This window comes from Pseudonaja textilis, chromosome 2, assembly GCF_049901715.1.
Source record: "Pseudonaja textilis isolate UNSWEBS1 chromosome 2, rPseTex1.2, whole genome shotgun sequence".
Taxonomy (NCBI): domain Eukaryota; kingdom Metazoa; phylum Chordata; class Lepidosauria; order Squamata; family Elapidae; genus Pseudonaja; species Pseudonaja textilis.
This window is the reverse complement of record NC_141991.1, coordinates 232,713,625-232,738,978: the sequence shown is the minus strand read 5'-3', so window position 1 is coordinate 232,738,978 and position 25,354 is coordinate 232,713,625. Positions and strand designations below refer to the sequence as shown.

General features: G+C 35.2%; 1 protein-coding gene across 6 annotated transcripts in view; it reads right to left on the bottom strand.

The window, feature by feature from the left end:
* ARL15 (ARF like GTPase 15) overlaps window positions 1-25,354 on the bottom strand; it is a 138,573-nt gene that overhangs the window by 58,014 nt on the left and 55,205 nt on the right. For all 6 annotated transcript variants that reach the window (XM_026716549.2, XM_026716563.2, XM_087927304.1 and 3 more), the window contains 3 exons: window positions 21,315-21,459; window positions 20,768-20,827; window positions 17,621-17,829 (listed from right to left, as the gene is read on the bottom strand). In XM_026716549.2, the coding sequence (XP_026572334.1) occupies window positions 17,621-17,829; window positions 20,768-20,827; window positions 21,315-21,459 (414 nt within the window). The remainder of the gene's footprint in view (window positions 1-17,620; window positions 17,830-20,767; window positions 20,828-21,314; window positions 21,460-25,354) is intronic.

Genomic DNA, 25,354 nt, shown 5'->3' with positions numbered 1-25,354 from the left:
AACATGTTTGCTGAAATCTGAAAGCAGTACAAAGATCTGAAGCCCAATTGCTAGACAAATGTGCTTGCCAGACACATGTACAAACCTATCTTAGCAGACAGCTACATTCTTCCAAGACCAATCATTCAAAAATAATATAAAATGGCTGATTATAAATAAATCCTCAACAAAAATGGAGATTAAAAATACGTAAAAACATAAATGCAACCGTGTTGAGAAATACCTTGAGAAATTTATCTTACAATTTTTGGTTAAATAATTGAACTCTGCTTTGCAAAATCATCATTGATAATGTATTGTATTTAATTTTATTTAAAATTTAAAATTAATTGTATTCGTTGTAAAATCAACAAAAATTCAAGAATGGAATAAATACAAAAAACAATCACACTTTTAAAAATTAATAATGTTTCTTCAAAAATTTAAAGCGCTGAAAGCAAATTTAGATTTGTTTGAACGTTTTAGTATCCAGCAAGAATTATTTTCCCATTTTATCAAACTTTCAAGTTCTCATGATTACAAAACAGTATATTTGGGATAGAAAATACTATATAATCAGCTACAATCTAACGTACCATCACTTAAGAGAAGAAATCAACTGCTTACTAATTATTAAAGAGCCTTTGTGACGCAGAGGAGTGCAGTATTGCAAGCTACTTTTGCAGCCATCTGCCTACAATTTGGCAGTTCAAATCCCACCAGGCTCAAGGTTGACTCAGCCTTCCATCCTTTCGAGGTGGGTAAAATGAGGACCCAGATTGTTGGGAGAAATAGGTTGACTCTGTAAACTGCTTAGAGAGGGCTGTTAAACACTATAAAGCAGTATATAAGTCTAAGTTCTATTGCTACTGCTATTATAAATGATAAACTGAAGTTATTTATTTAGCCAAATGCCTACCTTTATCTTAACATGTCTAATTGGAGGTTGGGGTGAGCTTTTTATGGTTGTTAACTTAGAATGAAAAAACTTTGTTGATTTAATGAAAATTTTAAAGTAACTTTTCTTTCATTTGAATCATTTGCCAACTCCCAAATGAAGATTCTTTTATGATTTTGTACCACTTACTATGCAAAAGCATCTTATGTTCAAACTACAAAACAACAACCAATGTTATAAAATTTTATATAGTAAAAAGGATGAAGGAAAGGAAACACAAGTAAAAAGGGCTATTTATCTAATATTCATACCAGAGAGAGAGCTTCCACAGTTATACTGATTGAATACATATAAGACCTCTGGTGGTGCAATGGTTACAACTCAGTATTGCAGGCAAAGTCTGCCCACAGCCTGGAGTTTGTTCCTGACAAGGCTCAAGGTTGACTCAGCTTTCCATCCTTCTGAGGTGGATAAAATGAGGACCCAGATTGTTGGGGGCAATATGCAAAACACTGTAAATTGCCTAAAGAATGCTGTAAAGCATTATAACAATAGCATTTAGACTTACATACCGCTTCACAGTGCTTTATAGCGGGTTACAAAGTCAGCATATTGCTCCCAACAATCTGGGTCCTCATTTTATCCACCTCAGAAGGATGGAAGGCTGAATCAACCTTGAGCCTGGTGGGATTCGATCTGCCAAATTGCAGGCAGCTGGCTGTCAGCAGAAGTAGTTTGCAATACTGCACTCTAACCACTGTGCGAAGCCCTCATTGTAAATCTGATACCTAGATATAGAGCATCTTAATAATAAATCTATCAGAAATGGGCCAAGGTGATCCAGTATAATTCTATTTTTTCAACAGACAGCAACAATCCAATAATTTTTCTGTTATAAATGTACATATAAATGTACATATACAGAGAAGGGGAAATTACTCTCGTCACGTGGAATATTTCTTGATATTGCCTACTGTTAAGGAGAGCTACTGCTTGTGATCTGTATGTTGTTGAACTACAAATTTTATAGTCCATTTATAGTCTACTCTATTCAGAGTAAGAACTAAAAATCAGATATCAGGTTAGTAATCTGTTCTTCTACTAATGTCTTGATATCAGTTTCACTGCAATGTAATTTTTTTTATACTGTCAATTTGTACGGTATATACTGTGCATTTTATATGTGAACTAAATTTGACATATTCCTCTTATTTTTATTGCCAACAGTATAACTTTGTTTAGTTGCAAAATAAATGTATTTTCCTTAGTCAATATCCGACAAAAATCATATCAGGAAAGCAATCTTCTATAGTAAAGCACATTGTAATTGAAAGATTTAATCATCTGAAGGACAACGCTGCTAACACTTTAAGCAAAACTTAGTTTGCTTTTATTTGCTGCTACAGTGGTCCTCACATTATATTTATATTGTTTTTTTTAAACATGGTTGGTAATACATGCTGACCAAAAAAACTGTTGCCATCCTTCTAACTTCATTTGTGTGGTACTAGATTTCTGCATGCTATTAATTGTTTTCTAAGCACGCTTTCATGGTACAATAAAATGGGTGAACCACTAGTATTAATTGACTTTAAAAGAAAGAACAAACAAAACAAAACATACAGTACATAGTACTGTATAAATCTTTCTATCAGGATTGCAGGTTTTATAATTCTTGCCTTTGTTTTCTTTTTTAGCAGTTCTAACTTAGAGCTGGCATGAAAATATTTCTGAACAAATAAGGAAATGTATGTAGGTCTCTAAAGTTGTAGGTCTCTAAAGTGTGCAAATACTCATAAATAAATACCTTTTTAAAAGAGTAGCTTTTCGCATATAATTTTTTTATTTTATGTTTAATTAATTCAGCAATTAATAGATTAAGATTATGAAGAATTATAAGCAGCAAGGGGCTCTCCAAAAAGCAGGAATATATACACCATATTACCATGAGGACTGAATAGAGTTATACTGACTTGACTAGCCTTATAAATTTGTGAAATAAAGTCAGTCAGCCAAATAGTCAGTCAGTTAGATATCTGGGCATTAAACTGTTGTCCAAATGCATTTGATCAATACAGAGCTATTAGGAATGAGCAAATTTTCACCATAGAAAGTTCTCACAGAAGGCTGCTACCCACTACTACAACTTATAAATTCAGTATTGGCTCTTATTTTCTTTACATCTAGTGAATTTACCTGGATCCATCCAACACAGACTAAACAGGACCAGATGGTTTGTGGTGCAGCATGTTGTAAGAAGCATGTTGTTTGAGAATGCAAAGTTTAAGCATTGGACTCAACCATCAAATCTCACGGAGTGATTTTGAGCTAATCTCGCTGACCAACCTTTCTCAGAGGACTGTTGTAGGGACAAAATTGAAGAGGGAAATGACTTCATGATCTTGAGTTTTTGAGAGAAAACATTGTTTATAAATATCATAATAAAACTGCTATTGTGAGTCACCTGAACTTAAGATACGCATCCAAAATTAATCTTTCCAAATACTGAAATGATTTTAAATAGATGATTATAACCCCAAATCAGGAAATTTATCTCATCCAGCTATTCTCAAAATTTTGTTTAGAGTGTTTATTTAAAAATGTACAGGTTTCCCCTGTTCAGTTGTGACCTACTCAAGGGAGTGGTGGTTATCTCCAATTCTCAGAGGGACCCCGCCTTGTCTGAGAGATGCTTCTGTCATCATGTGGCCAGGGTGAAAGTTCAGAACACAGTAACCTTCCTTCCTGTACCTATTTATCTGTAACAATTGCAACTATTTATCTGCATGCTTTCAAACTGTTAGGTTAGCAGAAGTTAGGATGAGTAATGGGAATCAGATGGCACTCAGGGCTCAAACCCAGGCTGTCGGCTTGCCAACTGACAAGCACAGCATTTTAATCACTGAAGCATTATGCCACCTGAAATGGATTGTCGATTACTTGATCACAAAATTCATTCTCAGCTTTGGAATGCATTTAAAATTCCAGTTAATGGCCACTTCTCAGGATATGGAGTAGTTCAGCCTGCAAGTTGTCTTCTTTCATAGAAAAGACAAGAAGACATTGCCAGAATGGTTGGGCCTGGCAATCAATCCTAATATAGGTTTGTTCAATGCTTAGCCTCAGGTGTACTCCCCAAAGCACTGTGCAGAGAAAAACAAGTGAGGAGCAGACAGAAGCAAAGGAACAAGACTACTTCAAGTTGGTGAAGTTTCAAAGTTCACAAAACTGTAGGGAAGGCAGAGTAGGACACTGTCAACAAAGTTAGTCAGATGTGGTACTTTACATGGACTGTCAACACAAAAGAGATCCATGGATGCTGGGCAGGGAAGATACATTCTTTGTCAAAAGAACCTATTAAAATTTTCCCTTGAGTATTTCAGAGCTGCAGCTGCAACTAGCTAGGAGAATTAGTATAATCCTTATTAAAAGTCCCTTTTGGCAAACTCTTGTCTAAGCCAGCCCAGCTGACAAAATTTACCATCAGTTGAAAACTGAGTCAACAGCTGCTTCAAAACAGGTTGCTAGTAAAAGATTTCAAAGGATGAAGTAACCCAACTATAGAAGCCCTATCACTTAACATTGAAGTGTCTATACTTTACAGCAATAGCACTTAGACTTATATACTGCTTCACAGTGCTTCATAGCCTTCTCTAAGTGTTGAGCCCAACAATCTGGGTCCTCATTTTATTGAACTTGTAAGGATGGAAGGCTGAGTCGATCTTGTGCCAGTGAGAATCGAACTCTAGCAGTCAGCAGAATTAGCCTGCAATACTGCATTCTAACGATTGTGCCACCACACTGTAATGTAGAACTTGTACCTGGTGGAAATGTCTTCTTTGTAGGTAAGTTCCTTCTAGAAATGCTGATAGGCAACTACCCAATGTTTGACATATGTAGGAGGCTATATGAATATTTAACTAAATAAGTATATAAGGGTTTCCTTATTGGTAAAAATGGGATCTAGGTGGCTGCCATGAATATTTTAAGTATCTGTTTGGACACTCTTGGAATTAGATTCTGTTTCGGCTGGTTTAAGTGCAAAGGCATGACCTTGTTTGGGTGACTGAGAAGAATTTTATCCTGTTACTCTTCTGGAAGTGGACAGGCTCTTTTATTAGATTTTATCTCTCCTGCTATTGAGGGCTGCTTGGGTGTCGGAATGTGGCAAGGCTCAAGTGGTGTTGTCTATTTCTATGAGATATTTCTGCCATAGGTGGATCCCACCATCCTAGACAATTTCCATCCAGTCTCCTTTTTGGGGAAAGGTCCTAGAAAAGGAGGTCAGGTTGCAGTTAGAGAAGATCCCATAAAAATAAGAATATCTGGAACTTGTCAGTTGGGATTTAGGACAAGTCCTGAGATGGCATAGCCATCTGTTGCCATTGTTGATTACCAATGGCAATGGCTAGTTGCATCCATGGACTGGACAGGACAGCCCTCCTTATCCATGCCTTGGTTATCCTACAATGTGGACTTCCTTGAAGACTACTCAGAAGCTATAACTATTCCAGAATCCAGTGGCACAATCAAAGATGGGCAAGCCTTACTATGTTCTTGTAACACACCTGGTCCACGAGCTGCTCTACTACCAGCAAGGTACCAGGTGCAATTCAATGTCCTATTTATTGCTTTTAAAGGCCTACATGGCATTATTATCTGTGGGACCACTTGCCTATATGAAGCAATGGAGTTATGTTTTTTGGGGGATTAAGTAGTGTCATCCAGCAGGACCAAAGAATCAAGCCCCCTGTAACAGCTTTTGGTCTTTAGAACAATATCTCTCAGAGATTCAATATATGGCCCTCACCCATGAGCCTTGAACTAAAACTCTTTTCCCCAGGTCTTGAGCTAATGGGATTTGAGTCCCTTTAATTCAGGGGATGGAAAGTGTTCTTTCTTATTTGCTTAATTTGCTTTTAAGTTAGAATTTCCCATTTGCTTTTAACTATAAAGCTTAAAAGTTGTTCTGAAATCAGAAGCCTAGATATTTAATGAATAAATGGTTCAGTAAATATTACATGCTGAAACTTGGATTTAATAAAAGAGACAAAGTTAAAACAGAATTAGGATCTCTGTGCTACAAAGAGCAGAACAGGATGACTCTGACAAAGCACCCACTAACCAATTAAAATTAAATTTATTAATTGCTAATAACAATTTCAGTCACTTGGAAATAATTCAGATTTCAACAGGATATTTGCAACAGGGCTGGAAAATTGCCACTAAAATTAAGGCTGCAATCCTAAAAATAATTATTACAGGGTTCTATAGTAATGTGGTAAATCTAGTCAAAAGGGACTATTTCTGACTTATAGTATCTAAAGAAAAATAGCTCTTTGTGTAATCTACATAAATATTTCCATAATTTTTTTTGCAAACAGATAAAATGTATATTTTACAAAGGGAAAATTGGTTTTGAGGGGCAGCACAAATATGTTTCTAATTATTAAAAAAAGTCTATAGTATCAAGAACCAAGAAGGAATACTTAAATGATACAATAGGTGTTAATGTAAATTGGCATTTTAAAAAACATTTTAAAATAGTTTGAATAGATTTTTAAGAAATGAAGGAACAAAAATTAGAGAGTATGAAGTAGAAATTCTAATAGATATCAAATTTTGTCCTGTCTAGAAATGTACAGAACATTCTGTACTATGGAAAATGAATTGAAAGTCTCTTAAACCTGTTATACTTAGATATAAAAGCATAGACTATGAAAGGAATAAGAATGTATGGAATTTGACAACAAATTTCTTTCTCCCTCTAAAAACTACAGCAGAGCTCCTTTTGCATCAGATCTGTAGCCTATTGTCTTCTTGGGGACCTTTCCAGACCTTTAGTCATCAGGGGTCAAAACCCAGATCTTTCACAATGAAAGCCCTCTCCTGGTACTTTTGTCACCTCCTGCTTTTCTTTCAAGTCCTGTAAATTTCTCAAGTCCTTTCCATCCCTCTCACCATCACACGGTTTGTTCCTCATCAGTTTGAAACTCTAGTATTTCTCATTTTATCTTCTGCATCATGTACTGAACTTTTCTTCCTCATTTCTGAAGAATGGGTTTCTCCATTAAGCACAAATGCTCCTTTTTACTTTTCCACAGTAAGGCTAATTTCTTTACCTCCCTTGATTTTGTATTCTGGAATACAGGCAAAAATTAGGAAATTTAAAACTACTGTATCTGTCAGATAAAGCAGCACACCAATTCCACAGACATTTATATGAACTTTGGTCCAAATATGGTGTGGTGGGTTTTAGTCTTTGTTTTTATTGGTTTAATATATTTTATTGGTTTTGTGGTTTTATTATTGGGAAGCCACTCAAAATTGGGCTCTTAAGATAGTCAGCTATACCAATTTTTAAATAAACAGACCTTCATCAATTCAGCAGGTAATACTTACACGGTAGGAGATATGGCTTTGAGGTCTGTAGGAATTATCTCAACATATAGGAGAGGACAAAAACAAAGTATACCTCATTTTTCAGGTATACCTTTTATGTTGCTATCTATATCTCAATGAACTACAATAATATATCTGAAGGGACTGCACTTTCATTTCTATGACAGTTCAGAAATAATGATCTCAGTATGTTACAAATTAAAGACTATCATTAAGTATATATTAAATACATACACATTAGTGCATCATCCCTCATGCCAAAGTTTACAAGCCTACTTTCAATGCAGTCAGTAGACAGCAATAAGGTAGCTACATTATAGTTCCTCACTATTGGTATGCTTTCTTTATAGATTAAAAATCAGTAACATGAGTACAAGGTGATTGACCTGAAAGCAGAATAGCGTTTTAATCCTTGATTTTCCTTTTCATTCAATAGACTTAAAATAAGTCAAGCATGAACCTAATATGCAAATGCTATTTTTTGTAATTAAAATAAAACTTTCCATTAGACTCAATATTTTATAAGATTTTAAGGAACTGCAGACTCAGAACAGTTTTGGATATTTTTTACAAGCAGAATTGCCAGGTTTATACTCTCAGAAATCAACATGCTTTGGATAACAGGATTTTAAACCTGGCAAACAAATTATAGTTTGTTTCAGTCTTTCTGACCCATTGTGAAATAAATCAGGCTATCATGATCTAACAAGTCTTTTTCACACTGTTCAATCACTCTTCTCCTCCTCAGACACATTTTCTCTCCCACTCTGTCTAGCCATCCTCCCATCAAAGCAAACAAAATGTTCACTGTAACCCCACATTATTGCTCATTAGATCACAGATTAGTGAAGTGGAACTGCCTGAGGTTCTCAAATGAGAGCTACACTTAAAAAAAACAAAAAAACAAAAAAACCACCCATGCCAAATGAAGGGGGAAAAAAGCCTAAGCATGGGGTCATGCAGATCAATGATCAAAAGGAAGAAAGAGAAAAAACTTTTTCTTCCAAAATTTTTCTAAATCATGAATCAAAATCAATAATAGTATACTTTTCTTGTTTAATATGCAACTGTACAGAATTGACGGGTTTCTTCCAAATGTGGAAAATGACATGTTAGCATTTTCAGACTTATTTTATGAAAACATATCCTGGCCTCTGGCACCGCCCTCTACTCACCAGGAATCTTAGAGGTGGTCTCACGGAAACCAAGGTCTTATAAACTGTTAAGATTTATTCCGTTTCAATTGTAGAATCACAGAACTCAGTAATCAATCATTTCTTAAGCCCAAATTATAGTGTATAATTCGTTACATGTGGTTTCAAGGAAGTCAAAGTTTTTCTTCAATAAAAAAATTACCTTGTAGGAGAATACATAACAAAATTAAGACTTCAGCAAATGAAAGCATAGGCAATTGAGTAATATTCTATAAAATCTGAGGAATTCCCAAAGCTTGAGTCTAAGATACTGTACTTAAGCTACTGCTACATTTAAGATGGTTTCAAGAATATCAGAGGAAGCCTAATCTCAATAATGAACTAAATTATTATTTTTTAATTAAGACTTGCAACAACCTGGTGCTTTCAGGTGTGATGATGATTCAATTGTATAGAATGTGAAGGATGTGTGTTTGTGTTTTATTTTTATAGTTATAATTTACATTGAAGGCAATTTTGTTGTATGAGGTGCAATGACAATAAAGTAAATGATTCATATAATCACTAAATCAGTATAACTATTGGCTAGATTGAGGGAAGGAAATGGAAATTATTGTCCAAAAACTCTAGATGTCAACTGGTTGGGTAAAAACACATAATGTAAAAACTTCATTGGCATCCCAGAGAGAATAAGTGACAGCAAGTATGTAATTTTCATAATTTGCCAGGTGATGTTATAATGCACCCAAATTCATCAGGGATTACTGTATATCAGGCATCTACACATTTAATAATAAAGCAGAACAAATCTATATGACAATTACATCTTATTGCCTTTCAACCACAGAGCAGAAAACTATGTAGTTACTGCTTTATTTCTGATTTAGTACCTATAAGTTTCGTACTGCTGAAGACACATGCCTATATTAAATTAAAAGAGCCGATATTGTTTTTTTGACAGAGAAATTTCTGGATCATGTTTTTTCAGTCAGAAGATCACTTCCACTTTCAGTCACTTCTATAAACATGCCCCAGTAGTCTTTTAAAACCAGTTATTATAAGAAAATTCAAACCAATTTAAAAAGATTTTTTGATATTACTGCATTAACTTTTAGTTTTCAAAATAATTAATGTATTTCTTAATGAAAAAGAATCCTATACTTGTTTGCCCAGAAACAGCAATCTGAAATTCATCTTCCTTCATCTAAGGAAAAAAATAAGGAACAACCAAGCTTATGGGGGAATGTTGACATTTGTGACTTAACACGTCTTAGGACGGGTTGGGAAAGGCTGCTGAAAATTAACTATCCAAGAAATGCATTTCTTGACTGAAGGATAAGAAAAGGTTTTCCATCTTTTGTAAGAATAGGGAAAATAGAGAAGCAAAATTTCAGATTATTTATTACGTTCTCTCAATATGGCTAAACATTGCAGATGAATAGAATATTAAGGCAGTCCCTCTGAATTCCTGTAAATTTCAGAGATATTGATTTAGCAGTGTACATACCAGGGCTATCAAATTCATCACGGTGGTGTAACGTGATGTATCAGGACTTTTCCCCCCTTTGCTAAACCAAGCGTAGGCGTGGACAGCAAGTGATACATCTCACCTGCGGGCCAGGAGTTTGACAGCCCTGGTGTATATATACAAAACAAACTGTAAAATTTCAAGGCATGGTAATAGATTTCTATTAGGTTCACCAACTCAACAGGTGCCAAGGTTCTCCAGAGTATCAATAATTCAAACTCTTTGCAGCTTCAGTGCAAATGGAAGTTCTTTCAAAGCCTAAGTAAATGAATGGGAAATCTTGGGAAAGAAATACCAATCTTGGACTGAAGTTTCAATCATGCTTGCATAAAGTTTCTGCCTCTCATTTATTGATTTGGCTTTGCAAAAGCTTCTGATAAAGCCTTAACACAGCATAGGATGGCAAGGCATAGTTACAACTGGAGACAGAAAAGTTAATTTAACCTGCCAACCCTCACCACAAAACTAAATTTCTCATTCCCTGCAAAAATAAATAAATAAAAGGATTCCTACCCTTAAGAGATCACAGAGGATTGAAACGGTTATTACAACCAGTAAATGTCAACACTGCTTGTACTGGCAAATACTATTTATTCAGATTATTGAAGTTAATGTACTGTTAAACAGATATCAGATCTTTTAAATATTATATTGCTGGTTTAACATGTGCTTGCCTAGATTTCAAGTGTTTCTGATCCAATTTCTCTGCATAAAAGTATTACCAGGAACAGACTTGTTTTTCCAGATGTGGGTCCTCTTATAAACTTAATCAATTAAAGGTTTCATTTCTGTTAGTGGGTAGGATAACTTATTATCTTTTTCTAATTATCTTTTTTCCTTTTCTGACAGCATCTTCTCCTGTATTCCTCTGCACACAGTAAGAAGCTAAACAAAGCAATCCCATTTCTTGCCATCCCAGAAATCCCTTGCATGGAGCTTTTGAAATTAGTCAAAGGGACCCACGTTGCCCAAGATTTTCTGAACATTTCAACTATGTACAAAATAAAACAATCTCCAGTTTAAGGCTGAAGTAGCATTCAATGCAATATTAGCAAAATCATTTCAAGAATTTAATTATATGCATTACTACGTTGTAGTCTTACAAAGATTGTTCCCAGATGGCAGATAGGAAGTACATCACATTTCTCAGAGGGTGTATGTTTGTCTGCCACTGAATCACTGAGAGAGAAGAGTGATTTGTTATTCCTCTAACAAAGTGCCATTATACACTAGACAGACTTCATTTCAGAATAATGGGACAGACATTGCCCCTAGCATTATGTTTAATTCAAAAATTCAATACTGCCCACTTGACAGTAGCACTTACCGATTAATACAGTTTGAGAGGGGTGTTTTGCAGGTTAAAATATGGAAGTAAACACATGTTCATCTTTTAGGATTTTTTTTAAAGTAAGTGTAATATAGTAAATTATTTTTATACTGGGATGCACTATCTAAATGTTTAATGTAGCCAAATAAGCAGCAACAGTATATAGTTCTACTGTTCTGAATTTATAAAAACATAAGTTGGCAGCCTTACAAATTTGAACAGAACCCTGCCATATTTCATTTTATTGTTGGACCTCCCTGTTCCAGAATGAATTAGTTATAGTACATGCACACATTGTACTCTCTAAAATTGCCGGTCAAATATATATTCTTTATCAATGCTGAATTTGCACAGCTGCATTCAAGCACATTTCCTGGGTAAGTCAATTTCATGGAGGATCTTGAGGTGAATCTACCAAATACTCAGGTTACAAAACTGTAATTGTGCTACTTTTTCACTTTTTTAAAAAAAGCCTTGTTTTTGATTTTTTACATTTAATCATTTTAATCAAAACCAACCTCAGAAAAGTTCTTCACTTTTCTACATAGCAGGTTAGGATCAGCACCAAAACTGAAGCTAGGTTATTGAAGCTAGATTATCAAATATGTTCTGCAGTTCTATTTGTCTACAGCAAAATGTAATAGGTTGAAATGTAAAGTGAAATAACTCTGATTCAAATCTCACAAGATGAATTTCATGGAGAGTATTCAAACAATTTGTTATATCTTTACTACCCAATTTTTAGTAGCTAAGATCTTAGTACCTAAGCCCCATCCTCCTCCTCCTCCTCCCCCTCTCCTTCTACTCCTGGATGCAGATGAATATTTCAAAAGGCCATCTCAAATATTTAGATAAATTTGGGTGGTGTTTTCCCACTGCCTTTAACTCTGTTACATTTATTTTAGGTTTATACTATAATTATCGGGCATTCTCCACCTCAAAATTTTAGTAGACCATGCTGATGCTGCTATTTTCAAGAGTGTTCAAAGGATATTCAAGGAGAGGGTTCTTGAGCTGTTGATTACCTCACAATAAGCAATACTTTTTAAAAAATACAAAAAAACCCCAAGCTTTGTTACTTGTTAATCAACATTGTGATATAGATAATCAAACTCTTACAATTTCTTAAAATCATGATCTCACTTACCATGATGCATAATATTCAACAGGCTTTTGTGCCATAAAGAAACTCTGGTAACTTTACCAAACTTTCTCTTATATTCATACTAACTATGAAAGTGACCACAGTTACGACAGTACTAATCTCCTGCTGAGAGTTTATCACTTTAAATTTTATAGCTATCAATCTTGAAAGTAAACAGTAGCCTACTGTAATGAAATAAAAAAATGCCATTGCAAAAAATGCCATTGATTATTGGTTCTCTATGGTGGCTAGTAAACAATGAACATTACTTAAACATAAGGATACACAAAGATAATATAAATGCTGCTTTGTTTTCAAATATTCAGATTTGTCTTTTCTTGAAATAAAATCCTTTGGTCAGTTTTTAGAAAACAGAAATTAGCATGTCATATCTTTCTGATATGTGTCTTTATGTAAATCAAGTTACTAGGATACTATTAATATGCTTTGATATATAGTCTTAATACCAATAAATATTCTAAATTTCAGTGAAACCTGAAACAGCCCCTAAAACCTCTACTTGCTATTCATATCCATCTCTCTCCTTTTATTCCATTGACTGTTACTATTTTTTGTCTTCAAATCAGTATTGGTTTCTGGTTTGGACCCTTTAATTTTCTTTAATCCACTTTTTCTGGAGTCATTTATCTAGCTACGTATCTCTATTTTCATTTCCACAAATCTTGCCTTTACTTATTCTTAGACTCATATTAAATATATTCTATCAGTTAAGTCCAGTGATATTTTCTCAAAACTGTTAATGTCACTATGCTGTCCTCCCATTTTATTGTTTTTTTTAATTCCATAGTTTTCTTCTGCTATATTTTAGGTCAAATACCATCTCCATCACACTCTGTGTCTTTTATCATGTGCTTCACATGCATGTATTGTTGCACGTCTTATCTACAAACAACTGAGATTTTATGAGCATCCTAAAATCATCATTTTAACAGGACCTTATTATAAACTTCCCATTACCTCTACTTCTTTAAGCTGCTCAAATGAACAGGTCAGATTGTAACATGCTACAGACTAGAATCTACAAAGGTCTTTGGAGCACCTGCACCTGTCTGCAACTCGAAAGAAGCTGTGGGTTTTCCCAGGATCATGGGGCAGCTGTAGACAGGCAGATGGTCTCACACCCTAGGAGGCACCTTTTCCAAATTGCTTGTAAAAGGCTGCTCAGTCCTACTATAGATTTTATCTATAGTATAGATTTTATTGGGTGCCTCTATTCTATCAAATAGAACATGCCAACCTTTAGATGGCAATGCAATTGAAATGAATACAAGCAAGAAAAAAAATATTCAACTTATATCACTTTTGATTTATTCTCCTCAGAAAAAATGATTTCTCAGAAGAAATAATACTGAATATATTCAGAATGTCCACTTCTGAATGCATCCAGAGTCTTAAAAAAAAAAAAAACCTCCACAATCTGACAAATGACAACTGGCATTTACTTTGTTTTTAAAACAACCCCTTATTCATTCTCAAGGTGACAGCTTCATTAATACTGTATTGAATATAGATAGGCACACAAAGTCATTAGCATCTAAGGTAGTCTAGCCCAAAATGCACACTGGATACTAATATCTGTAATAGAAACTCAATGGCTTACTTAGATCAGTGGTCTGTTGAATTACATGAGCCTGACATGACTCAGTAAATAGATCAATCAAGGAATAATAATAAAGAGGGTAGAAACTGCAGATGATTAGGGCTGGGTAAGATGTATAAAAAACAGGGATTGCTATATTGGCTAAGGGAATTCAAAACCTTGCAACAGTGATGGGTTCCAGTCCAGATAATCTTAAGCAATCTAGTTCTGTATAGTTTATTAGGATGGTTATGATTTTCACAATATTAGTTATACTTAATCAACTAATAGGATAGTAAAACAGAAATCATTTATATTTTTAACCACAACATGCTATCAATATCTCTAAAGTTATATAATGGATAACCAAAAAGACAAATAATTAATAAACAACAGTCATATCCCAGTGATTCATGAGCAACAGACCTCTGTAGACAACAAAAGAAGAAAAATTTAAAAAAGCAAAAAAACTCCAAACAAAACAAAAACCGATTAAATACAAACTTAGTATTGATGGAAGAATGAATACCTAGATAAAAATCAAGCTCCCCAGAATGGACAAGTTTGCAACGTACACAAATCTGTGAACTGACAAGGGAAAAAAAATGCTACTGAACAGGCAATTAAAAGGGGGGGAGCACACAGCCCAGATGGATTTTCAATGGAGTACATTTTCAATGGGTATCTATAAGAGCTTCCTAGACAGCATTATAGAACCATTCAGACAAAGGTTCTTGGATGCCATTCAAAACAAAGTCTGCATTATAGTAATTAGCAGAAAATGGAATGCTTAATTAACTGGGAAAAAGCCTACACTTTGCTCATCATACAGCCCCATCAACTGATCTATTTGGATGCCAAGAAAACAGCTAAGGTCTTGGCTCTAAGACTGCAAAGATTTTTTCCCCCAAATTAATAAACCAAAGCCAAATTGATTTGATCCAAAAAGTCATTGCTCCTAAGCCACCCATACTAAGGGCTGGAGCTTTCCATTTCCAATCTATTCTAAAAATCCAGCTTCTTCAGTAATATATCAGCACTGAGAATTTGGAATTTTAGGTACTAAAGAAATAATACAACATACACAGATGAACAACAGGGCATTGTGCAAACAAAAGCTTTCTTGAAGCTTAAAGTAGATTTAAGTTGCCTCCACTTGGTTTGTAATAATAAAGATATTCACATATGAAAAACCTACATAAGGAAAAATGAGAACACTAAAACAAGAAGATAATTTTTCAGAAGCATATTTCTAAACTCTAATTTATTAAAGCAGACAGTCTCATTGCAAGGAGATAATTGCAATATTTCCAGAACTTTAAACTTTAAACATATATATTATACTGGTTACCAAGTAATTCCTTGATTTGGGTGACATTTGATAAGCATATATAGAAAATAAACTATCGTACTTCTTGAATCTTCATTTTTTTGATGTCTAAAAGTTTAATTAAAATTTAAATGTTAAATTTCTTCCCCAAGTAAGGGGAAAAATCTCCCCTTTTCTCTTATGTATCTCACTTTTCTCTTGTGAGATATCTATAATCCAAATCAATGTATTTCCAAAATGTTAGCTTATTTTATTACAATAAAAGTCAGATTTTAAAAAGATAAATGGAAACAACTGAATAAAGCAATCATAAACACACTATAAACATAGTATGACTGAAAAGGAAATCAGACAATTTTTTTCATATAAGCAAGCAGTGTCGTGATTTTGCGTAAGTTTCAAATAGTTACATGTGGTTGTTTTCCTAATGGTTTGGATAAATAATTTACATCATACAATTTTAACAGTGCCCCACACAGTTTGGAAACCCTGCATATAACTCCCACAAGTGAACATCACAAACAGCTGTTTGTGGAATCTTCTTGGCTCCTACAGCATTTGAGGCAAAAAAATCTTTAACTATTATTACTCAACATTTATACAGCTTGTCAGATTGAAAATGCTTCTGCAATCATTATTTCTGAAATAAATCACAATTATGCCAACACTAAAGCCTTGAATCCATTGATGAGGGGTAACTACTTAGTATTGTGCCTATATAAAAGTAATAGATGAAGCTGAATTTTAAAGTATTATACTTCCTAGCAGCAAGATAAGAATGACTTCATCTAATATGAATCTGCCTGAATACTAGTATCAGCACTACCAAAGAAATACATTCAGATGCATGCAAAGACATGGCCTCTCACTGCATTGTTTGCCATTCAAACAAGTTGCTCCCTGGTTTTTAGAAAAACACTTCCAGAGTCGCTGTTACCAGGGGAAAAGACAAAGAATCAGAAGCACATCTCAAGACAGATTCAGAAGTTTTCCCTCTTTTTCTCCTAAATTTTGTTTTACTTTTTGCTTTTCATACCATTAAAAAAAAAAAACAGAAATGTGACTAGTAAGTCCAAAATCTTTGCTCAGAGAGTGATAGAACTCACTGTTTCAACAAAAGGGTTATTTTCTGTGTATCATTTGCTTTCTGCATTAATCACAGGGAATATTAGAACTAATCTGGAATTAATACATATCTTCATATGATCTGTATGCTTAAATATTTTTTTTTATTTCTTATAAGTGGAATCGTTTTCAATGTTGCTTTAAAATCAGACTGAATCTACAGTCAGTCTAATTATTTTAATGATTGGATGTGAAAAGCTGCCACATTTATCTAGTTGTTGTATTTGTACATTTTGTATATTTGTTCAGTATGTTCAACAGTGATTTATAGCAATTCTCAATAGATTCAAACAGATTTTTCCCAGTCCTATACTGGAATGGTAATGATTGTCAACTTCTTATATGAAGTAATATTATTAAAAATTCAATGTCAGGTTTACTGAAGTTTGAATTTTCAAGGAGTGAATATTGACTGTCATTATATAGACTTTTAAGTCAATTTAAGAGTAAATTAAGATACTGTGCATTTAATATCTATAACTGCATTTTTTGTTGCATACTGTATGTCAAATTTTTGCATCTGGGAGGCTACATTTAAAAAAATGTAGAGATAGTATGTCAGGAATGTCATACATCAGTAATACAATCTTGATCACTAAAAAGGAAATACTTGAGGGATATAAAGCCACATACATTTGGAAATTTTGATCCAAAAATCTATTATCCTGATCTTCTTTGCCCTTCTCATTTGTACCAATTGCTTTCAATGCTCCTTAAAGTGATGCCCAGAAATGGACACAGTTTGAGGTAAGAGCCAACCCATATGGACATGTGCTAAAAATTTTAAAGTGGAAGTTTTAACAAGTAAAAAAATAATACTTTTAAATAAAATTTAATTAATATCTAGTTAGGGATATATAAAAGAGACTGTTAAGGATGTTGGATAAGAAGACAGTATGATAAAAGTAGAGAAACTCCACACAGATTTTTTTTTTTAAAAAAACCAAAAAAGTACACACAGGCAATCCTTGGCGTGGACAGTTAAAAGTATATTTTCTTCATTCATCAATAATTATATTAATCCAAACTTTATAGACTCTACATATGCATCAGATACATACAGTCATGACTTACGCATTATTGCATTCAAACAATTAAAAACACACAAGTTCTTGCAGTACTAAACATACCTCTTGTACTGAACGAGCAGCTGGCTTGTCTTGATGATTGGCCAATATTAAAAATGGCAAAGTGCATAATTGTGGATGCTGCAGTGCAGAATGCAGTTCATTCCTAGCAATTTCTAAATCATCTTCTGAAGAAGCACTGTCTAATACAAATATTACTCCTTGAGATCCTTGATAGTAACGACTCCAGTATTTTCTGATATTGTCAGCCCCTTTGGCAATTATCAAATAAAAAAACAAGCATAAACATTAATCAGATGACATACAGCACAAATTACATATATCTTGTTTAGACATATTAAAATTAAGTTTCAATGTTTTCTTTTTACCATATTTTAATTTATTACACTATTAGAAAATTTCATATCAACATTATAAGAAATGGTCTCCTAGTTTCTAGTCTGATGCCTTACCCACTACACCAAACAGGGAATCCCTTACTACCATATCTCTAAAAATATTTACTTCTGACAATTTTTTCACTGGTTATATTTTCCAGCTATAGCTTTTACATCTTAAAAACAAAACAAAATTAAAATTCACTCTCTTGCCTTTTTTTAATCTGTTCCTTTACTTCTCTCTGAAACTCTTATGCTGAATCCTCTTCTATGCATTATTTAATCAATTTGCATTATCCAGCAAAGAAATTTTGTTTTTATAGAACTAAATTGGGTATTCATCCAATGTCTTCTTAAAACATAGTTGAGTGAATGAGGGTTAAGGTTTGTTCTCCAAATTTGTGGATTGGTTTCCAAACGTTTCGTTATCAGGCTAGGTAATATCTTCAGCGGAGTTTAGGGAACTGCCCTATGTTACCTAGCCTGGCAACAAAATATTCAGAAGCCAACCCAGAAGCTCAGAGAATGAACCTTCACCCCCATCCTACACCCAATCTACAGATATTCCCCACTATTACATAGCTGAATATCCAGAATAAAGCACTTTACAGATAGTCACTGAGTTATGACATTTAACATCATTCCGAGGTCGATAAAATGATGAACCGGATGGTTGGGGCGAATATGGTGACTCTGTAAATCACTTAGAGAGGGCTGTAAAGTATGTAAGTCTAAATGCTATTGCCCATTAAGCACTTCCAGCTTTTATAAAATTTTGTGCCACTCTCTGTAGTCATATGGCCACGTTTTGTGCTTGGCAACCTGTTCACACTTACAACCAGTTCCCAAGTGCTCCATGATCATGCTATTTGCAATATACTCTGCTTACTTCCCAGAAAGTCAATGGGGAAGCCAGCAGGGAAGGTTGAAAGTTGCTGTCACCTGTTGAAAGGACTCCCACTCATACCTGGGGGCTAGCTAAAAAAGCTGCCTAAGTCTCAGCCCCTCCACTAGACTGGACAAATGGGGCTTGGATCCAGAAGGCATAAGCTTCATTTTTGCAGCACAGTGGAGATGTTCTCTTCCATGCATGGAAGGAAACTTGGCTACTCCATCAGGCTGCAGAAAATGAGACTTGTATCCTGAAGATCCAAGTACTATTTCTGCACTCTGGCCCATCTTTTCCACTGAACTGCAGAAATGTAGCTCACATCCGGAACTTCTGAGTTCCATTCCTGCAGTCTGGATGAGGCATACTCTTCTAGCCTTCTAGAATGATGGTGTTCTAGAACTTCTACCCATCTAGAATGATGGTGTTAGTAAAAAGATTTCTATCCTTCAGGAGGATGGCGATCACTAGCTTTCTAGCCCTAGGAAGGCCACTTCTCCAAATCAAATGATTTGGAAAGGAACCTTTCAATGATTGTGAGAACTGGACCCATTTGCAGGATGGCTCAAGGCAGGCTTGATAGGAAGGCTATGTCTCACATTAAATGAAGTTGCATGCAGCTGCAGAAGAAGGCGAAGATAAGTGAACCTGGACATGATGAAGCAAAGAGACAGTCCTCTCCCCAGCACTCAGTATAACAAACTGCATGATCACTTAATAACCACAACTGGGAGAGTTGGGATTGTGGTTGTTGAGTGAGGCTAATACATGGGCATCTGACTGCTTTAATGACTGCTTTGCTCAATGACAAAGACTCCAGTCCCTGGTTTAAACATAAGTTGAGAAATACCTGTATGTAGAACAAAGCATCCGTAGAATAGTTTTGCTTTAATTTAATGTTTTCTTTCATCTCAAGCAAAAGAAGAGTCACATTTCCAAAGTTATTTTTCACAAACATAATTTAGATGAGCAGTTAAAACTTTATGAATGAAACAAAACTCAAAATGTGGAGCGGAATACAAAATTGCTGATTCAATAGCGACAGCCTAAATATATATAATAGATCAGCTAACATAGTCAAAATGATGCTAGGAAAGCAATACCAGGCTACTGTTCCCCAACCTGATGCTCGCTACATATATCACTTCACCTTCCAATTATGCTGTTTGTTCAAGAAGTTCTGTGTAATATCAAGGTCCATGATGAATGGCAGTCTTACTATAATATGTAATTAATGGGAAATGTGCATTCTAAGTACAATGTAGCAGTTTTAAGAAAAAAAATCTGTATCTGATAATTATGAATGAATTATCAGATAGTAGAATGTCTCGCAGTTCTCCAAGCATCTGAAGAGTTGCCATTCTAATAGGCCTTTTTTTGTCTGAAGTAATTAGATGACACTCTAATTATTTCCAGAAATATAAGTATCATGTAACAAACATAAAGCCTTTTTTTAATGTAACTTTCTGTTTACACTTAACTGGAAATATAGTTCAGTTAAATTATAACTAAGGAAACACGGAATCTTCATTAAGCTGTTACAAATCTCCCAAACCTTATACATAAATTTGATTGAAACTATTATTTGTTGTGTTTTATTTTGATATAATACATCTCTTGGAAACTCAGCCCCATGTATCAATACTCACAGTGCTATAGCTAGCCACCTTCAACAACAATTCCTTATCTCTTTTTTATAAAGTCGATTTCCCTGATCCAACCTTTCACTAGTTAAACATTTTTCCTCACTTTCTTCCTGAGATGGATCTACTTTAGATTGTACCAGGCAGTGACTACACCTAGTGGTGGAAAGGTACTTGATAAGTATCAAAACTATTGCTTATTGTCATAAATGAAGACACAAAGGAATCAAAAGCTATATAATATGCATCAATTGTGCATATTATGTATAGCGTTCTTTACCTCCAAGTTCTTTTACATTCAATATTGCATTCTGGAATGGCACTGCTTTTATGCTAAAACCTGAAAACAGAAATACATAAAAATATACTTTTTTCAGTACATATGTTCACTGTAACATTATTTTCCTCAGTTTAACCTATTAGCATCTTGTCAACTTAAGTTAGTAAAATCAAATTACTAATAATTGTTACCATGAGTTATATAATGGGTAGATAAAAAAATAAAAGTATGCAAATGCATTTTGTATTATTTTAATTCAGAAGTCCATGGTATTCTCTAAGCTTGGTTGTTTATTTGTAGACATATCAATACCCAAACAGGAACATCATAAGTGCTAGCTAGTATGGGGGTTGCTTCCTGTTTATATATAGCTTTTGACTTGCAACCATAATTGGGACTGGAATGTTGGCTACTGAATCACTAATCAAAATATAATGTCATTGATTAGCTCAATGACTGCAATTCTGACATGCCTGGTTGCAGTTGTTAAATGATCTCTTGCATTTAATGCCTATAACTGAAGAAACAAAACAAAACATCAGTTCACCTGTAGTTGACACTATATTTTCTCTATTTTCACTGCAGAGCTGGGACAACAGGCTTGTCTTGCCAGAGCCACTGAGACCTATGCAAACCAAGTCATACTCTGGTCGTGGAGGTGGAGGTCCTTTGCAGCAAAGGGCTCGAAAACACTGTTGAGAAAACATTAAGAAAGTTTGTTTACTTTTTTATAAGTAACAAGAAAAGGAAGAAATAATATTTGAAAGACAGAATGTTACTCAGAATCAAAATGTAGAAATAAGAAGAATATTCTGGTTTTGCTACACTATTGCACAGAAAGGGTTATCCAGTTCTGCAATCTCTATCCCAAAAGCATTATTACCTAAGTTAGGGTAACTTTGTTAGTGTTTTCAAAAGGCCTAGTATGCCGCTGTCTTGAAAGATACTATTCATGGAAATGCAAAAATTTTCCCATATTATTTTTATTAAACCACGAAAGCAACTAATTTATTTCCTTCATAATCAATAGTTCTGCTACTCACTAACAGGATTCCATTAATTCTTGAATGATACATATGACTTTCCAATGAGTCATCAGTCAATGAGGAAAGCACTTCTCCTATAGGTTACACAGCAGGCCTGCATTGCCTAGTTCTCCCTTATTTTCATCTTCTCATCAAAGTTCTACATGAGAATAACTATCTACCAGCTTCCAATATAATATGTTCGGACTCAAACCTAAAACATCAATAATAGATCTCTATTACCAAAAGCTTGGGGGAAAGCAGGAAATATTTAGCAGAAATATCTTAAGGGAAGTATTTCAGCAATCCTTTTAAAGGGAACAACATGCTGAATTTTGGAATATTTTCTGCTGTTGTCACTCATTAACATACAGCTCTCATGGTTATCAGTCATCTTTGTGAAAGAAATGTTATACAACATGAAACAATGTGCCTACAACTAAACTGGGATTCTTTTACAATTTGGGCAGGAAAGTCATTAAACCTTGGCTCCTTTAGAGACCCTTGTGAGCAAATTTGTTTGACTAAAGGCCCCCCATTTTTATTTAATTGAAACACCTTTATGCCACTTTAGTCATTTGTTTCTAAGCAACTTATCCTGAGCAGCAACAAATATACAGTATAATAATACAATGATAAAAGATAGTTATCAAATATAAATGCCACCCACCATTATTATATTCTTAGACATAGAAATCATGACTCCATGTAACAGAAAACACAAAGGTACATCCCATATAGAGTTACACAAATAAACACATGTTTTTCAATACATCTGATTATTAAAAGTGATGGCATGATCCTTTGATGGGAAAGTGTTCCATAGGAGAGGAGTTCTACAGAGAATACTGGCTTGTTGCGGGGGAGAGGGGGGGATGTAATCAGTAACCACTGTCTAGTTTCTTCTGTGGCACACCTTAGGCACACATAGACCCTAAGTAATGCAGACTTTAAAGATTATCATCTTTACCTTAAATTACAATTTGAAACAAGCCAGTTACCAAGGCACTCTTGAAATACAGATGTTACATGGAATAAATTACCTAAATTGCCCTGCCTAATAGCAATAGCATTTAGACTTCACAGGGCTTTACAGCCCTCTCTAAGCAGTTTACAGAGTCTGCATATTGCTCCCAACAATCTGGGTCCTCATTTTACCCACCTCAGAAGGATGAAAGGCTGAATCAACCTTAAGCCTGGTAAGATTCGAACTGCCAAACTGCAGGCAGCTGGCAGTCAGCAGAAGTAGTTTGCAGTACTGCATTCTAACCACAGCACTGACATGACTCTTAACATTAGTATTTTGCACTAATTGCAGATTGCAGAAGATTTTCAAGGGCAGACCCCCATGCAGAGTGTGTTAGAGTAGTCCACTTGTGAGATGACAAGGACAGCCACTATTTCTACTCCAAAACAGTCACAGGTGTGTTTATTCTCCTCATGCACATGTTTACATTGATTGCATGATTTTTATCTTTGCTTTTTACATTTTATTTAGTCATTTGTTTTTCTCTTGTGGTGTTTTTAACCTTATTGCCTGTGATAAACAACATAACTTCAATCTGTTTATAGTTTACCAAACATTTCTATGATGCAAACATCATTGCAAGAGTCATTGGTTTAACATTTTTATGACAGACGTACATTGTTCATGTCAGGCCAGCAAATGCATCTGCACTTTTCAAATGTGTATAAAATAGCAATAGCAATAGTATTTAAGACTTATATACCGCTTCATAGTGCTTTACAGCCCTCTCTAAGTGGTTTTAACCACTTTGCCACCAAATATGTTAGACTTCTTTTTCTTAGGTATGACTGAGTACACTTATAATAACAAGGCAAAAATGTGGTTTTGTGTGTGGGTGGGTGTTTGACATAGTGAGTTCATATACCATGGTTTGCAATTTTCTCTCTCTCTCTCTCTCTCTCTCTGTCTACTTGTTTAGGCATAGAACACATAGAAATGCATACACATAGAAATATAACCACATATATGTGATAATATTGAATTAAATAAACATGGTCTACCAATTAACACCAAAAACAATTTCCAAAAAGTTTGATCAAATTCCTTGGAATTTCTCTTCCATACCATTTTGTTGAAAAAGAAATATTCATGTAAATCATTAAAATAATACATATCAATAATTTATTACTGCAGATCCTGTAAATTTATCCTTCCAGTGTTATATAATAATTCTTTTGGCTATCCCACATAATAAGTTCCCAATTCTTGATAACTAGTACATTCCGAATACTGGGATGATAGCCAACAAGGACATGTGCATCGCCTTGACATTCAAAAGCAATCTAAAATCATGTAACAACCCAAGTGGATTTCAATCCAAAATGTGAAAATAAGGGAACAGACCTATTCTCCTCCATGCTGCATCGAGAGCCCAGGCTAGGTTGACTCCTTCCTATGACGTCATAGCTAAGTCTGTACTAAGATATAAAAACCAGCCCCCGGGAGAGACCCCAGTTTTTGACTCAGCTCCTTTCAGTCAGTAGCTGTGTCTCTGAAAGGGTTCTGTTAGATAGCAATCACCGGCGATTTTCAGTACTTTTTTCCTTTCTTCAAGCAGCTCCCAGGAGAGCAGGGCTCTCTTTCTCTCTCTCTCTCTCTCTCTCTCTCCTGCAACGTTGGAAGCAGCTTTTACAGAGCTCTGTGCAGGCAAGCTGGGCAGTGTCTGCAGACCTCCCCCACGCCTGCAGTTTGGAGCAATCGTAAACACGATTGGCAAACTGATAAGATCTCAAGCCAGCTGATCGTGTAACTGGTTGCTGTGTTTTTCCCTTGCTGACTTCGCTCGGGGCTCTGTATAGCCTAAGGAGCGATTCTTCAATCTTGGAGCCTGTTTTCCTGCAGTCAGCGGCCATCTTTGATTCAAGCCTTCCACCACAAGGTGAGCAGCCATTTTGTAAGCCCGGGGGCCATTTATACCCTAAGGGGCTTCATAAAAAAATTTCTAAACAGCTTCTTTCCAATGCAAGAGCCTTTATTTTACAAATGGAGCAAGATAAAACTCTGGCAGAGCTCCCCCCCACCGCCCAGTGGAACAGTCTCTTAAGCCCAATAGGAGAAAAAGACATAGGCAACGCACCCAATCAGTCCAGAGGGAGGTGGCTGCAAAAATCAAAGGTAAGGCTCTAGCCCCAAAGAAGGCAACTCAGGCTGAATTAAGGGCAGAGAAGCGCAGACATGCAGCCCTAGAGAGGCAGTTCAACAGAACTATTCAACAGAAGGGAGTGCAACTACAGCATGTTTCAGGTGATACTCGTGGGCCCCAACCAAGCCCTCCCAGGGGAGGAGAAGTTATCTATGAGCCTTTCCATCCTCCATCCTGGTCTCCTGAGGCTCTTGCTGTATAGTCAGATCCTCAGGATTTAAGCAGATCTGGGCCTTATTTCCAACAGGCTTCTGTGCCCTATGCTCCTCCCACTTCCTCAAGGGCTCAAACCTCTCATCAATCTAGGCCTGAAGCCACCTTCACTCCCTCAGCAGCAGCCTTCGGTCTTCTGCCTCTACCTTTGAGCATAGACCAAGGGATATCCAAGATGT